Here is a 14,729-nt window from a genome sequence, read left to right as displayed (position 1 = left end):
TCTAAAAACAAAATGCAACCGAACACAACTAGTGATGTCATCATTATGAACAGCCAATCGGCTTCGATAAACTCATTCCGCGAATAAGGGCGGATTTTTCAAAAACTGAAAACTTGAGACGCTTTCAAAACCAGCAAAAAATAATATAATTACCATTAAATTAATTAATTTTTGATGACAGAAAGGCGCTGGCCCTCAATTTTAACTATAGAAATATGGATTTACCAGTTATTACACTTTCGCCATATGATTCTAATGAAATTATTATTGTTGACGACCAAGGCTTAGAATTAGACAAAGCCACGTCATCCACAATGCTAACACAACCATGTAGTTTCGTGGTAGATTGCGATTATCTTCGCAAAATAGGAGAAAAACTCGCGTCATATCGAAGCGATGTACTTAATTCGAGGGAAATACCCGATATTGCGTACCAGCTAGAGGAATGGTCAATAAATATCGAAAAATTCCATGAAGAGCAGAATGACCTTGAAGATAATATACTGGCGCTAATGCATCAAAATATTGCCATGATACTCGAGTTAAAATGGCATCTTATAGAAGGGAAATGTGATGGAACAAAATCAATTGACCTTGGCCGTTTGGTCTTAACGTCGTCTTTGAACGCTACCAGCAAATGGTTGAAAGTTGAAGACTTTGAAAATGCCAAAGTATGCCACGAAATCTCATCCAAATTCGTGGAATATTTAGAAGATTCCGATGAATTTATGTTTGAAATGTCCAGCCAAGAGCGCTTCAAAGTACGTCAGGAGCAATTGGTATTCTTGACCAACAGCATCGAGATCCTTTACGCCCAGGGAGATGTGAAGGGGGCAAAATATTACATCAAAATGGTAACTGCCAAACTGGAGTCGCCCGTAACTACTCGTTACTTAGCTACGCTTTTGTACAACTTCGCCATTGACGCGCGAGAAAAGAAGGATTTCGCGCAGTCTCTTGAATGGTTGAAGGAATCCATGGAAATTTGCGGGGAAATTAGCACCGATTTAAAGTTTAAGATCTCCTATCTTATGGGTACGGTTCATTTAGAAATGGACCGGAAAAACGCCTGGAAGAACGCCGGACTCGCTTACGAATCGGCTTTTACCCTGAAACCAGATTCCACATTACTATTAAACATGACGCGTTGCGTACTGTATAGCGGAAAGACCATGCTGGTGAAGGAATTCCTGGAATATACCCTAATACCCAACAAGAATTTCCTCAAATCCATGGACGCCGAAAACATCGTAAACCTATTATTGGAATCGGACCATTCAGCCTTAGCTTATCAATTACTTTCAAACCCGAACATGGAACATCTATTTACTATTCAACTCAAGGCTTGTACCTTCCTTAAAATGGGACGCGTCAAAGAAGCCGAAAAGTACTTGGAGGTTTGCGAGGATTACGAACCAGACGAAGATTTCGTACAAGAGATTCTTAAGCAAACCGTAACGATCCTGACATCCAGTAAACTCACTGACATCGAAAAACGGTTCAAATGGCTTCGATTCGCGTCCAACGCGACGTCTAAAATCGCTAAACAGGACACAAATATTCGCTACGAAGAAATATCAAATTTGTTGCTGCAACAGATATGCTTCTTTCAAGTTTCAAATGGAGCCGGAACTGAAGCGAAGGAAACTTGGAAATCCATTCCAGACGACGAGTTGAACCCTTTCTATTCCTACTTGAAAATGAGAATGCTTTTGATGGAAGGCAAAAACGATCAGTTCTTGGAGATGCTACTTCAACTTAGTAAGTATCTCGAGAAGTTCTGTCGGTGTTTGTTGGAGGACTTATTTTCTTTAATGGTAAGCAGCGGATACGGCTATGAGTCTTCATTACGAAGGTTCTTCAGCGATTACGATGGCTTGCAGCGCGGCATTATCCTCGGAATGTAACAACCATCGAGTACTTGAAACGTGCTTGAAGAAATTACTATCAAATACCTCGTTAAAGACAGTGGTTAAAGTCCACGTTCATAAGTACCTAGTTCACCTGTTACTAGAAAAAGACGAAATAAAACTACCAGAAATCCTTAAACTATTAGAGGAAGGGCGTGAGATCATCATTGAAGCCACGCGAGAAGTACTTTGACGACAATTTACTAATTACGACCTAGTTTCAACTTCAAGTACTTTCAAACTTATTTACAGGATGGAATTGATCACAACAAAGTGGTTATATTTTACTTACAAACTTTTCGGAACATCGCATTGTCGTTAAAACCAACGGAATCCGGCGAAGTCTTATTAGGATGTTGCCAATTGCTGAAAGTAGCCGATATAAGAGTTCCTGAAATTTTAATCTGTTGCAAAACCATATTTTTGCAAGCAATAAAGATTTTTTTCCATTTTATTCGAATTGAAAAAGATTTGGAGAAAATCAAGTATGTTCTAATCTCAATTAAAGTTAATTTAAAGGAAGGGTGTAGTAGAAAATCAAGTGATTTTTTATCGATTCTTCTACTAATTACAAGACCAGTCTGCATAGTTAAACATTCAGGAAATACTTCCGAATTATTTTAATATTCAAATTAGGTTCAGATTTTAAGGATAATTTGAAATAAGGACCTGCGACCAATCGCGTAACGCCCTGCCTTTTCATTAACAAAATTCATGTGGCACGATCCATGTCTCGCGCCACGATTATCACGTCGCGCGCGAATTTTATCAAATCTCGTGATAAATTTCATTCAACACGGAACGTGCCACGTGAATTTTGTTAACAAAAAGGCAGGGCGTTACGCGATTGGTCGGAGGGGCTTGTTTAAAATTATCCTTAAAATCTGAACCTAATTTGAATTTTAAAATCATTCGGAAGTATTTCCTGAATGTTTCACTATGCAGACTGGTCTTATGATTAGTAGAACCAGAACAATTGATAAAAAAAAATCACTTTATTTTCTACTTCACCCTCCCTATAAGGGTTTAATGACGTAAATATTTGTATATAGAATAGCCGTAGCTCTTTGCGAAGAACTTAAGTTCATCAACGCTAACCAAAATGAAGAATTTATAAACAAATTCATCTTTTTACACGAATTTGAAATCAATTGTATTTTGGAACAGTACGAGATTTTGGAGAATATGTGGGATTATTCTCACAATCAAATGGATTTCTGTATGTGTAAAAGACTCCTTGGGATTTTAATTGTAAGTTAAATTAAATAATTAAGCTTAACAATCTGAGGTTAAATTTTAATTATCATTTTCGACCGTTAGGAGAGAGAAATAAAGAATAATTTAAAGATCAAAATTGGCTTTGAAACTCTAAGAAAGGGTTTAGAAAGAGAATCTGAAATAGATTCGGAGGAAAATTGGGATTTCGCTCATTACCAATTGAAAGTAATTAAAATAATTACCATTTTTACCATGGATAAAGAATGCGCGTGAGGAAATTAGTTTTCACGCTATAGGATAGGCAACTCCCTATCTCGGGCGACAGCTTATTCTGTATATACTCTGTTACAATATCGGTTGTCAGCACGCGCAAAGCTGTTTCTCTATGTAACGTAGCTTTGTACGTGTTGTCAAGACACGAAAAACTTCAGGATCTTCAGGATTTAAAATATCCGCGAGTTTTTTAGCTCGAGTGCACGGGCCTCTAGGCCTTAGTTTCAAATACGTGTAGTAGGCTTTAGGCAATTTCACACATGTTTCAAAACTAAGGCCTAGAGGTCCGTGCACTCGAGCTAAAAAACTCGCGGATATTTTAAATCCTGAAGATCTTGAAGTTTTTTTGTCGCTTGACAGCACGTACAAAGCTACGTTACATAGAGACTTAGCTTTGCGCGTGCTGACAACCGATGTTGTAACAGAGTATATACAGAATAATCTGTCGTTCGAGATAGGGAGTTGCCTATCCTGTAGAGTGAAAACAAATTTCCTCACGCGCATTCTTTATCCATGATTTTTACTGTAGGAATGTTGAAGAGTAACTTATCATTCGTTTTCAGACCATTCTCTCTCAAAAAATGTGTGAAGATATGATTTATAGCAACATTACCCAACTTGTTGAAATAATTTCCAAAATGACTGACGAATCCCAGGTACTAATTAATATTATTTTTTAATTACTTAAATTAGATATTAATTAATTTATTTAGTTATTTATTCACTTCCCCAAAATTAGTTATTTATTATAGCTAGTCAGATATGGAATAGGGGTGTAGCTCACTTGACATACGACAACAAAATATATGACAAGTACTTTACGCTGACTTTGAAATTGGCTCGACAAAACTTTAACAACCTGTCAAAAAACCCTGATTCCCTCATGGCAAAGTTCGAGGAACTTTACAAAGAGAGTCAAACTTTGAAATTGCAGCTGTCTTCCTTGGGCTTCGCTTAAAATATTTATTCAAAATTGTAATAAAAAGAAACATACATTGTTGCCAATAAAAATATTTTATTATTTTTTAAATTGTTTCAATTTTGTTGAAAATAAACAGATTTATTTTTTTTTGAAAACATAATTTTTCTTTTGTTTTTTATTTTCCGAATTAAAAGTTTCAGGCCAATTTTAAATTAATTAATCACTAAATTAATTTTTAGTTTATACTGATTTATAATTTTAAGTTTGTAAGATTTATTTTTATTTTACCATTATTTAATTTTGAAATTTTTAATTAATAATTAAAATAGCTAATGGGCAACTTTTTATAATTAAGTTTAAGTCTTGAATATTATTTTCTTATTTTTTTACTTAATTTATAATGATTTTGAATTAAATTTTAATTCAAAATAATTATAAACTTTATTATTAGGTATATTATTTATTTTTAAAACATGAAAATCGGAAAAAGATATTTTTTTTTTTTCAAATTTGCATGTTTTAAAAAATATTATAATTTTATCTCAGACAAGTTTAAATAAATTTGAGTGAGATAAACTTTATTTTTTTAAGCGAGTTTAAGTCGTTTAAAGTTAAACCCCACTTAAAAGAAAAAGGTTACAATTATCTTTTATAGGTCTTATTTAAACTTAATTTCAATTAAAACCTATAAAAAAATTAACTTTAGTTCCTCCCTTTGTAATTTTGGAAAAAAAAAAATCGTAATTCTTATATTTTACGATAATTAAAACTTAAGGAAATTTAAACCAATTAAAAAATTATTCCGCAAAAAATATAGAAAATCGGTTAAATTTCTCCACGATTTTAGAAATAAAAATAAAATAAAATAAAAAAAGATGGTTGAAATGGATTTAAAAATAAAGATTTCCGAAATTTATTACCGAATCTTAACTTAATTTTAACTTTTAGACGATTTAAATCTGAATTTCCCCAACTGCGATTTCAAACTGGCTATGTAGCCTTCATGAACTTTAGTCAGAAAATCGTCATCATTCTACGCGATTAATTGAACCCAACCTTATTAGAAAAACCCGCGTCTAAACCAATAAGTTATATCTAGCATCTCAGAGAGAAGGTATAAATTCGCCAGATTTCCAGCAGCTCTTATCTCCAGTCCAAAAGTAGGTCCGGAGATAATCCCCGTTTCTAAATTACAACCAGAACCAGCATCTCATTGGTTCTTGAAAACTCACGTCAGCGCGACGACGCGAGTGACGAAAATTACAGTCATATTTTCCGACTAAGGAGAGGCGAAATAGCCCGGCGCCTCCTTTTACGTCCCCCCCTTGTATTTTGAAAGGAGGACTGCAGGGACTATGGCGCGCGAATACAAAGGCATCTTATACCTTCTCTCTAATAAACTAGATATAACTTCTTGTCTTAACGTAACAAAAAGGATAGAAAATTATACGAACCTGTAACAGATAGACGAGCGATTCTTTTAAATGTTCTTTCGTCAATGCTAGAACTTCTTTAGGTTGTCCTTCGCTATCTAAACCATTTACTAACAAAGATATAAAGACGATGAACGAAAGAAAGAAACTAATTTTGAAACCATCGATTCGCTTACAGAGTGTCAAATCTGGTCTTTGATTAATTAGAGGTTTGGTAAAATTCAAAATGGAAGATGAAGATAAAAATGAAGGATTTAACGATCCCTGAAAGTGAAAGGAATATTTTGTACTTGACCTCTAAGACCAGTGTATAAAATTGACAGTCTTACAAAAGGATCACTTGGGTTACACGTTGAAAGTTGAGTTTTCAAACCGGGGGAAATAAGGGAAGGTGAGAGATCGGGGTGTTCTTGAAACATAGCCGGAGTTATGACTTTCCTATCCTCATAATCCATCATACATTTATTTGAAGTAGCCATTAAACTAGCGGGTGTTACCACTACACCGGGACTGACCGAATGCCTCCTAGTACTAAAAAACTGCGGCAATAATGCCTCAACTCCATCACCCGAATTTTGCAGAGAATTTATCAAAGTGGCATCGTTTCTCGGCGTTCGTGGAGTTAGATTTAAAGTATGTTTTATCCCTTTCTCTAAAACGTCATTCGCGGATAGATTTGGTCCCGAGAATGACGTAGACCGGTCCCTAATTATCGGGATTTCGTTTAACTGTTGTTGTTCAATTTGTTCAACGGTATTGACGGCGGGATGTGAAAATAAACGTTGAAGCTCATTGGGTTTATTAGCAGCGGTTATTTTAATGGGGGCAGACTTGATACTTGTCGAAAGTTTAGAGAAAGGTTCGTTTTTGATTAAGGTATTGTTCGCTGTCGCCGCAGCTGGAGTTGAGGATGATTTCTGTTGTTCGCTAGCTTGAGCGAAAAGAGTGGCTAAACTTAGGGAAGTTCCTTTAGTAGATGAAGAAGGGGTTATGGGTTCGGGGGCTCCGTTCTTTTTTAATAATTCTTCATCTAAGTATTCATTTTTAGAAGAGGGAACTCTTAAAGGGGTGGGTTTAACTATGTCCTTTTTATTAGGATTCTTTGTAGGGTTTTCCATAATAGTTTTGGGCTCGGTTTTGGAACCCGCTGTTGATTTTTGCTGCTGAGATACACACATAGAATTTAACAGTAATAATTAATATTTTATGATCTAATTTAATTGCGCTTCTAATTAACTTTGTGTCTACCTTGTCATATTCTTCCTGCGCTTGGCACAACAACGATAGTATATCTAAACTGCCCTTTGATTTATTTCCATTATTCCCTTTGTGCATTTTATCCCCCTCCGAAGCGCATCTTTGACGTTGTTGAGAGGCTTCAACGTTCAATTGATTATTGGAACAGGCTCGACAAAGCCTATTGTTTGTTTGTTGTTTTAATGTAAACCCCAATTTAAATTAATTTCCAATTAGCCTTATTCCTGATCAGCGCCACCTACCCATAGCGGCGACTTTGAGAACTACTGTAATCGGCAAGCCAATCAGATGTCGCTAAAATCTGGTGACGTCACTGACGGGCACTCTCGGGGTCTGACCAAAAATGACGTCACCAGATTTTAGCGACATCTGATTGGCTTGACGATTACAGTAGTTCTCAAAGTCGCCGCTATGGGTAGGTGGTGCTGATCAGGAATAAGGCTAATTAACACGGATAACAATCATCATTTAAAATTGACCTGTTAAGAATTTCTTGGATGGTAATGCATTCTGACTCGTCATAAAACCACAGACCAAATATTTGCCCTTTGTTTTTTGATAGAATTTCGTAAACAAATTAATAATTGTTCGAAGTATTAAATTCTTTGTCGCTTATAAGCACCTGTGGCATTTTTGTAAAGTAAAAACGGAGATTGCAGTTGAAATTCTAGACCAGCAGTTATGGGTTCGATAAGATTGGTTGTACTCAGTCGATTTATAACAACAAAACCATGATGCGGAGATACAGTTCTACGTCGCGGGAAAAAAATGAATAAACCCTGTCAAATCCACAATGAAGTTCTAGGCTAAACCCAGAAGTTCTTAAACTCGGGATAAAGTCAAAATAAAAACGGTTAAGTGTCGATCAACTATCTTTGAACAAAAATGAATTAAGACATCTTTTCCTTTTCAAAACCTCATTTGCATATTATGAACGTATCCTGCCACTTAACATAGTGTTTACGACTAGCTGGCAATCTTTCCAATATAGACAACAAAAAAAAGTATCTCAACGTAAAAAAGAAAAAACAGGGTTCATACAAAATCTGGAAAATCAACTTCCCTGATATTTCCAGGTTTTTCCCTGATATTTCCAGGTGTAAGAGCCCCTAATTTTATAGAGTATGCTAATAACACTACAAACATGGCCTTGAGGACTCAGAGCCTCAGAGGGAACGCGAGTACCGCTTGAGCCATCTCTATGGCTGGAAATTATACGAAAATTATTTTTCTTTCGGCTACCTCGATCGAAAATAAACTGGATTGGGCGAAAAGTACACTATCCTCGTAAATTTCCCTGACATTTACTATTTATTTGAAATTTCCCTGATTTCCCTGACATTTACTATTTATTTGAAATTTCCCTGACATTTACTATTTATTTGAAATTTCCCTGATTTCCCTGACATTTACTATTTATTTGAAATTTCCCTGATTTCCCTGACATTTACTATTTATTTGAAATTTCCCTGATTTCCCTGACATTTACTATTTATTTGAAATTTTCCTGATTTCCCTGACATTTACTATTTATTTGAAATTTCCCTGATTTCCCTGACATTTACTATTTATTTGAAATTTCCCTGATTTCCCTGACATTTACTATTTATTTGAAATTTCCCTGATTTCCCTGACATTTACTATTTATTTGAAATTTCCCTGATTTCCCTGACATTTACTATTTATTTGAAATTTCCCTGATTTCCCTGACATTTACTATTTATTTGAAGTTTCCCTGATTTCCCTGACATTTACTATTTATTTGAAATTTCCCTGATTTTTCCCTGACGTTTGACGCAAAAATCAATTTCCCTGATATTTCCCGGTTTTCCAGGTTTGTATGAACCCTGAAAAAGGTTTTGAGTCAATCTCAAATCTCACTATCAGTCTCAGTGACGTTTCTGTTACTCAAAATCCAAGTTTCCCCTTGTCCCAGTTTTAAAATCGTCGCCAGCCATTTTTACACTTGGCTACCGTGGTGGCGAATTAAGAAGCAAATGGGATAGAAACGAAAATCCCGGGCCTCCATCCTCCTTAAATCCCAAAGATGCACGATCCCCTACCCCCCCCCTTTTCCCTCCTCTCTCATGAGTTTTTCTACCTCTTCCTTCTCTAGGAGGAAGATATTTTAAGAAACATCTTGGGGTTCTTTATCCAGCCAACAGGGAAGAGAAAACTTTTCGCGAGCCTTTCTTTAACAATCCCACATGGCCGCGTAAGAACTACCAACGTAAAATTAGAGAAAACTACACCACCACCACCAGTTTCTTTTTACTAGGAAATTTTCAAACTAAGAGAGAGATAGTACGGGTTTCAGAAGTAGGTATCTTTAACTGGTGTATAATTTTCCTCGCAACTATCTCGTGTTTAAAAGATTTTACGCAAGTTTTTTCCGGATTTGTGCGTGGTTTGTTTTATAAGTTTCTTATTGTGGATTACTAAATTTGACTTTGTGGGATCCAATTAAATATTACTCGCGATTATACAAAATCAAGGATTGATGGTGGGGTAAGTAGTATTAAAATATTTGTTATATAATTTTAATTATCGCGTTACAATTAAGTTTAAGTTAAGTTTGATCTATACACAAATTAGTTTCAAATTTACTTACCTAGTGTAGATGAAGAATGTGCCCTCAATTTCAGTTTTTTCCTGTAAATATAAACATACTTTAGATTGAGGCATTATAATAAATTAATTTAAGTCAAATATAGGCCATAATTATAATTAATTCTTTCGGTTTGAGGTCAGATAACCAGTTCAACCAAAAATTTTGAATTTTATTGACCAAGGCTTAGAAAAAAAAGGACTAACATAGGCCACTAGCTTGAACGGCTTTCCCTGATTTTTAGACTTAAAACTAAGTTAATTTACACCTACTTAAGTATAATTAAACAAATAATCTCACCCATTCCGTGGTTTTGGGGCTAAATTTGTACAAAGCCGCCTGTGACGCATTGTAAATAATATCGTTTATGTTAGAATCTACCCTTTGAAGGGCCGTTAAGTTCATACGGCGTTCCGACGTTTCGGCAGCCATTATATAGATAGATTACCAGTAATTAATTAATAAAAACAGTTTAATTAATTACCAACAATTAGTTTAAAACGCAATAAAAGAAATATACACGGACGAAATACTGTAACTCTCCGACGTTGTCGATGCAAAATCTTTAACTGACGCTATCGGAAAATAGGGGCGCTGGTTACCTAGGGGCAAAGCTTTATTACGTATTTTAGATAAAACCGCGAAATTTGAAAAAACAAAGTGTTGCAATATAATTCCAAACTTAACAAATATTGTTAAGTAATTTTCATATTTTAGTGTTTAATGGCAGTTTATCTCAATAATAAGCACCAAGATAACATTATCTAAAAGATAAATTATGTTAATTTCGTTCTTTAGGCCTATTTGTTAAGAATCGGGAAATAGACAAAATGTCCGTCGCGCAAGTTATTCTTAGTCATGATAATTTCCCTTCATATTTTGATATATTACCCAATTTTCTAAGCCTTTTTCTTGAGTGCAATTTGTCCAGTTACCTTAGCAACTATAAAATATCTTCCATTCGTTCGTAACCTTTGAATACATAGAAATACGTGGGTGCCGAAAAACAAGGGATAAGTAATGAAACAAAGGCTTAGCAATAAACCATGTATCATCGAACAATACGTATTACAAGAACCTCACCTCACCTCACCCGGGACCGATAAAAATCATGCGGAAAAAAACGCATTATCTCATTTATTTTCTTGTTATTTGGCTCACGAGCTAAGCGAGTAAAGGAAGCGAATAAGAAAAGAAACTTCCGGTAAAAGCTTTACGACAGTATAGATTATTAAATGTATAAGTTTGAAAACCCTGTTAAGCCTTGGCTGCTTTCTATATATTTCAGGCAAATAGGCCTTTTTTATGCTAGGCGAAACAAACTCTGGAAGAAACCCAAAAAGAAATTACTATAGTTATCTGAGAGAAAACGTATATCAGCCAAATCACGCAATCACACAGAAAAATCCTTGAAACTAATCCATAATCTGAAAAATCCGTTAGAAGTAAATCATGTACGCAGAAAAAGAAGTGTTCTATTGACTTTTTTGGTAAAGAAAATAATTATTTACATACATATATATCATAAGTTCGTAAGATATGTTTCATCCATAAGTTTGTCACTGGTTACAAACTGGAGCTTGTCATGAAGTGAGTGAGGTAGGTCATAGATTCGAGGTAAAGCGACGCCTGGTTTTTGGCGCTGTCAAAGGCTTAGTAAAAACTAAATAGGAAGATGGAAGTCCTGCAAAACTAAGTAACCGAGTGTAGTTACTCAATTCTCGCTTGTCGTTCTCCCTCGAACTAGCTCGAGCTGTAAGTCTCTCAGAAGCATTACGAAGTATAGGTAGTGTCATACTTATGGTAGGAACATATCTTATAAACTTATGAGTATATACATATATATACACATCAAAGACAAACCAAACCCCCTGAGGGTGCATGCATGCTGCAACTAGAATTCTAGCAACACCAGCAATAAATGCAAATGTAATAGAGGCTATAGATCATTAAAACAGAGAGAGAGCGGTAAGGCAAAATTCAGGGCTGTTCTGCAAAGACTGACTGCAGCCAGGGAGTGTACATAGCTTGATTCCGAATCCCTTCGAGACCAGGGCAAGAGAAAGAGTGAGAGAGAGAGAATTTGAGAGAGCTATAGCCAGATATCCCTTTTACCTGGGTAGCCCCCTTAAAGCCTGTAACTACAACTTCTCTGGAAAGGATTTCAGCTTTTCGGGGGTCTACAGATAGTCAGTCACTCAGTCGGCCTTTCTCTCCATAGCCAGCAAGACGTGTGTGTTACAGTCTGCCGCAAACGCACGTATCTGCTTTTCACGTCAAAATATTAAGGGGCCAAAAAAAGTACCAATTATTTTAGGATTAAAAAAAAAATAAAAATTCCAATCCTTTTTAATTAATTAAATTATTTTCGTTATTAACAATTAATTGCGCGTTTTAAATACTAAGTATAAATTAGTAATTAGTTTGGAAGATTTTATATTTACGTAATAGGGAATATTTGAAATTAAGAAAACAACAAAATAAAACAAATAAATAAATAAACAGTCTGAGAGAAATTATATTGCAAAAAAAAAAATATTGAACATCTCGCTGTTTTTTGGTGTTCCAAGGATTATTTTGCAAAACTATTTAAATTGTGTGTGGATTTAACTTGAGAAGTTTCCATTGGAATTGGACCGGGGGAGGAAGACGGGGCGGAAGAAAAAATGATTCCTACGTAAGTTAATTATTATTTTAAAGTTTTAGAAAATTCAGTTTGCATTATGCAGTTCGTTTTGGGTTGCTCAGAACCGCTCCTTTTGCGCCTGGAACCTATTAACGCGATGTATTTTCGAATGCTCCAGGAGCAGATTGGAGCGGAGCTGCTCCTGGAACCCATTAACGCAATGAATTTTCAAATTCTCCGGGAGCAGATTGAAGCGGGGCTGCTCTAAATTTGCTCCTGGAACCCATTAACGCAATGTATATTCGAAATTTCGAATGCTGTGGAGAAGTTAGGGCAGCTCAAAAAACGTCGAGTACGGTTCCGAGCCGATAATTAACTTCACTTATTGCAATTTTGTCATCATAAAACAATTGCCAAATAATTACTAAAATAACTTTTTACCCATTCAAATATTGCAATTCAATTCAATTCAATTAAAGTTAATTGACTACCGTTACGTAAGTAAATAGGAACACAACATCCTCATCTAAAATAGTTTTGCTAAATTTAAAACAGTTGCGCTATGGTAACCGGAACCTTTATTTTCTCATAATATAATGAGTTTTTCGGAAGCTGACCGTAACTACATTTAAACACGAAATTAGACCCTTAACATGTGATCAGTAAAATGTTCGAGTCTGCGGAAATAACGCGAAACCATCATTAGACGTATAGAGCGAACGTTTGTTATTCCCGTTAAATATATTTTACATATAATAATATTTAAACAAACCAAAAATAAAATAGTTTATTCCAAACTTTGCTAGTTATTACTGGCCAAAGCATGATACAACGGGCACTAGCGTATAAATTGAAAAATACCTTAAGCCTTATTATTTCTCTATATTAAAATGAGTACCGCTACTTCATGAAGTTCTTGGGTGTTTCATTTTCATTAAAACTTTATCACTAAGCCTCGTTTTGACCTATAAAATAATTCCCGCCCATTTAAATAATTTCACAAAGAGTTAAGCCTTTGTTTCTGAATTTTGAAATCAATTAATTGAATTAAACAATTAATAAAGTCACGTGATTAGCGAATACAGTCGCTCGTGAGTATGAACACAAATACTTTTAAAAAATTCCCCGCGCTTTTAAATAATTTCTCAAAGGCTTAACATCAAAATTAGTTAAGCCTTTGTTTTTCAATTTTGAAGCTTGGCGCGCATTAACAATTAATAAAGTCACGTGATTAGTGAATGCAGTCGCTCGTAAGTGGGAAACACGAATGCTTTTAAAAAAATTCCCGAGCTTTTAAATAATTTCTCAAAGGCTTAACGTTAAAATTAGTTAAGCCTTTGTTTTTCAATTTTGAAGCTTGGCGCGCATTAACAATTAATAAAGTCACATGATTAGTGAATAGGGTCGTGACGAAGAACACACACACACACATACGCTTTAATATATGTAGATCGATTTAGAAACGTGCAAAGGGGAGTTACTTGGTACTTTATAAGCTTTATTTATGTAATGTTATATATGAATTCAGCGTTGTAGAGACATGACCAGCGTATTAATAATTCTCTTTACGTAGATCGTTATAACGCACTCTCTAAGTGGCTTGTAAACGAACCATTTCCTAATGAAAAGCCAGAAAGGGGGCTGGGCTAAATTTCAAAGAGGTTTAAATGCTTTTAGGAAAACTTAAACTTGTAAAAGGGGTCGGAGGAACTTAAATTTTCTCGGATATTAAAAGTAAGCCGACATACAGGGGCAAATGCCCTAATGGTAATCCTACGAGCGCCTGTAGAAATGTTAACCCGCAATACACCGGTGTATTATAAAGGCCCGTCTTGTTAGGCCTTAGAATACGTCTGTGATTATTGATTTAAATTCAGACGTATTTAGTTGGTTGTTGATAATAAACTCCCAGTAATATTTTGATTCGCGCATGATAATAAATTCATAATAAATCGATAAAAATGGCGGGAATAAATATATATATATATATACATATTGGAGAAATCTTCAGTCGTTTTCGTTTATGGCAGATGTTCAGCCCTTTAATCGTCAAAAATTCACCGCCTCTTGTTTTCAAGCAGTTTTTCAGTTTCCAGACTATACCAAAACATTTTCAGACTTCGACCCGTTTTTCAGTGTTAACCCTAATTCGGGCCTAACTTATAAAAATTTATTCTTATTTGTTTAAAGAATAATAAAGTGTTAAATACGATAATATTTTCAATTAAAGTTTCCAGACTTAAAAACTAACAAAAAGAAATGATTGTTTAAGTTGTGGTACTAGTTTTCTGTTAAGCCTTATTCGGGTCTAATTTCGATTTAGGCCTATTAGTTATGTACGGATTTCTCTAGAAGTTAATAGACCTTTCTATAATAGATCCCAACGAGAGCCTTGGTCGTTGGACACCGTTGTATTTTCCTATCCTCTTTATAAAGTGTTTATAATATTCATGTAATAACAATTAGTCTAATATGACATTGA

The 14,729-nt window shown here is 35.0% G+C and overlaps 2 protein-coding genes across 3 annotated transcripts; one reads left to right on the top strand and one right to left on the bottom strand.

Annotated features, from left to right (window-relative positions):
• Window positions 1-111: 111 nt before the first annotated feature.
• On the top strand, window positions 112-4,425 carry LOC149691875 (uncharacterized). Its single transcript, XM_089869433.1, has 7 exons — window positions 112-1,761; window positions 1,826-2,094; window positions 2,163-2,395; window positions 2,963-3,161; window positions 3,231-3,353; window positions 3,965-4,057; window positions 4,141-4,425. The coding sequence occupies exons 1-7, from the start codon at window positions 216-218 to the stop codon at window positions 4,357-4,359; spliced, it is 2,682 nt and encodes an 893-aa protein (XP_089725559.1). The 5' UTR covers window positions 112-215; the 3' UTR covers window positions 4,360-4,425.
• A 783-nt stretch (window positions 4,426-5,208) lies between these two features.
• LOC149691874 (mRNA-decapping enzyme 1A-like) lies at window positions 5,209-10,205 on the bottom strand. 2 transcript variants are annotated; one of them, XM_089869349.1, is made up of 9 exons: window positions 9,922-10,205; window positions 9,625-9,665; window positions 7,636-7,763; window positions 7,493-7,559; window positions 7,005-7,173; window positions 6,086-6,916; window positions 5,933-6,020; window positions 5,778-5,866; window positions 5,209-5,356 (listed from the first exon to the last, which is right to left on the bottom strand). In XM_089869349.1, exons 1-9 carry the CDS (start codon window positions 10,051-10,053, stop codon window positions 5,261-5,263), a joined length of 1,641 nt encoding a protein of 546 aa, XP_089725475.1. In that variant the 5' UTR covers window positions 10,054-10,205; the 3' UTR covers window positions 5,209-5,260. The 2 variants fall into 2 exon arrangements, with proteins under 2 accessions (XP_089725475.1, XP_089725474.1); XM_089869348.1 differs by having other exon boundaries at window positions 6,086-6,919; window positions 9,922-10,204.
• Between the last annotated feature and the right edge of the window lie 4,524 nt (window positions 10,206-14,729).

Source organism: Phalangium opilio, unplaced genomic scaffold, assembly GCF_054372755.1.
Source record: "Phalangium opilio isolate 3A_F unplaced genomic scaffold, DU_Popi_V2 ptg000025l_1, whole genome shotgun sequence".
NCBI lineage: Eukaryota > Metazoa > Arthropoda > Arachnida > Opiliones > Phalangiidae > Phalangium > Phalangium opilio.
The sequence above is the reverse complement of the archived record's forward strand: the minus strand, read 5'-3'. Positions and strand labels throughout refer to the sequence as shown.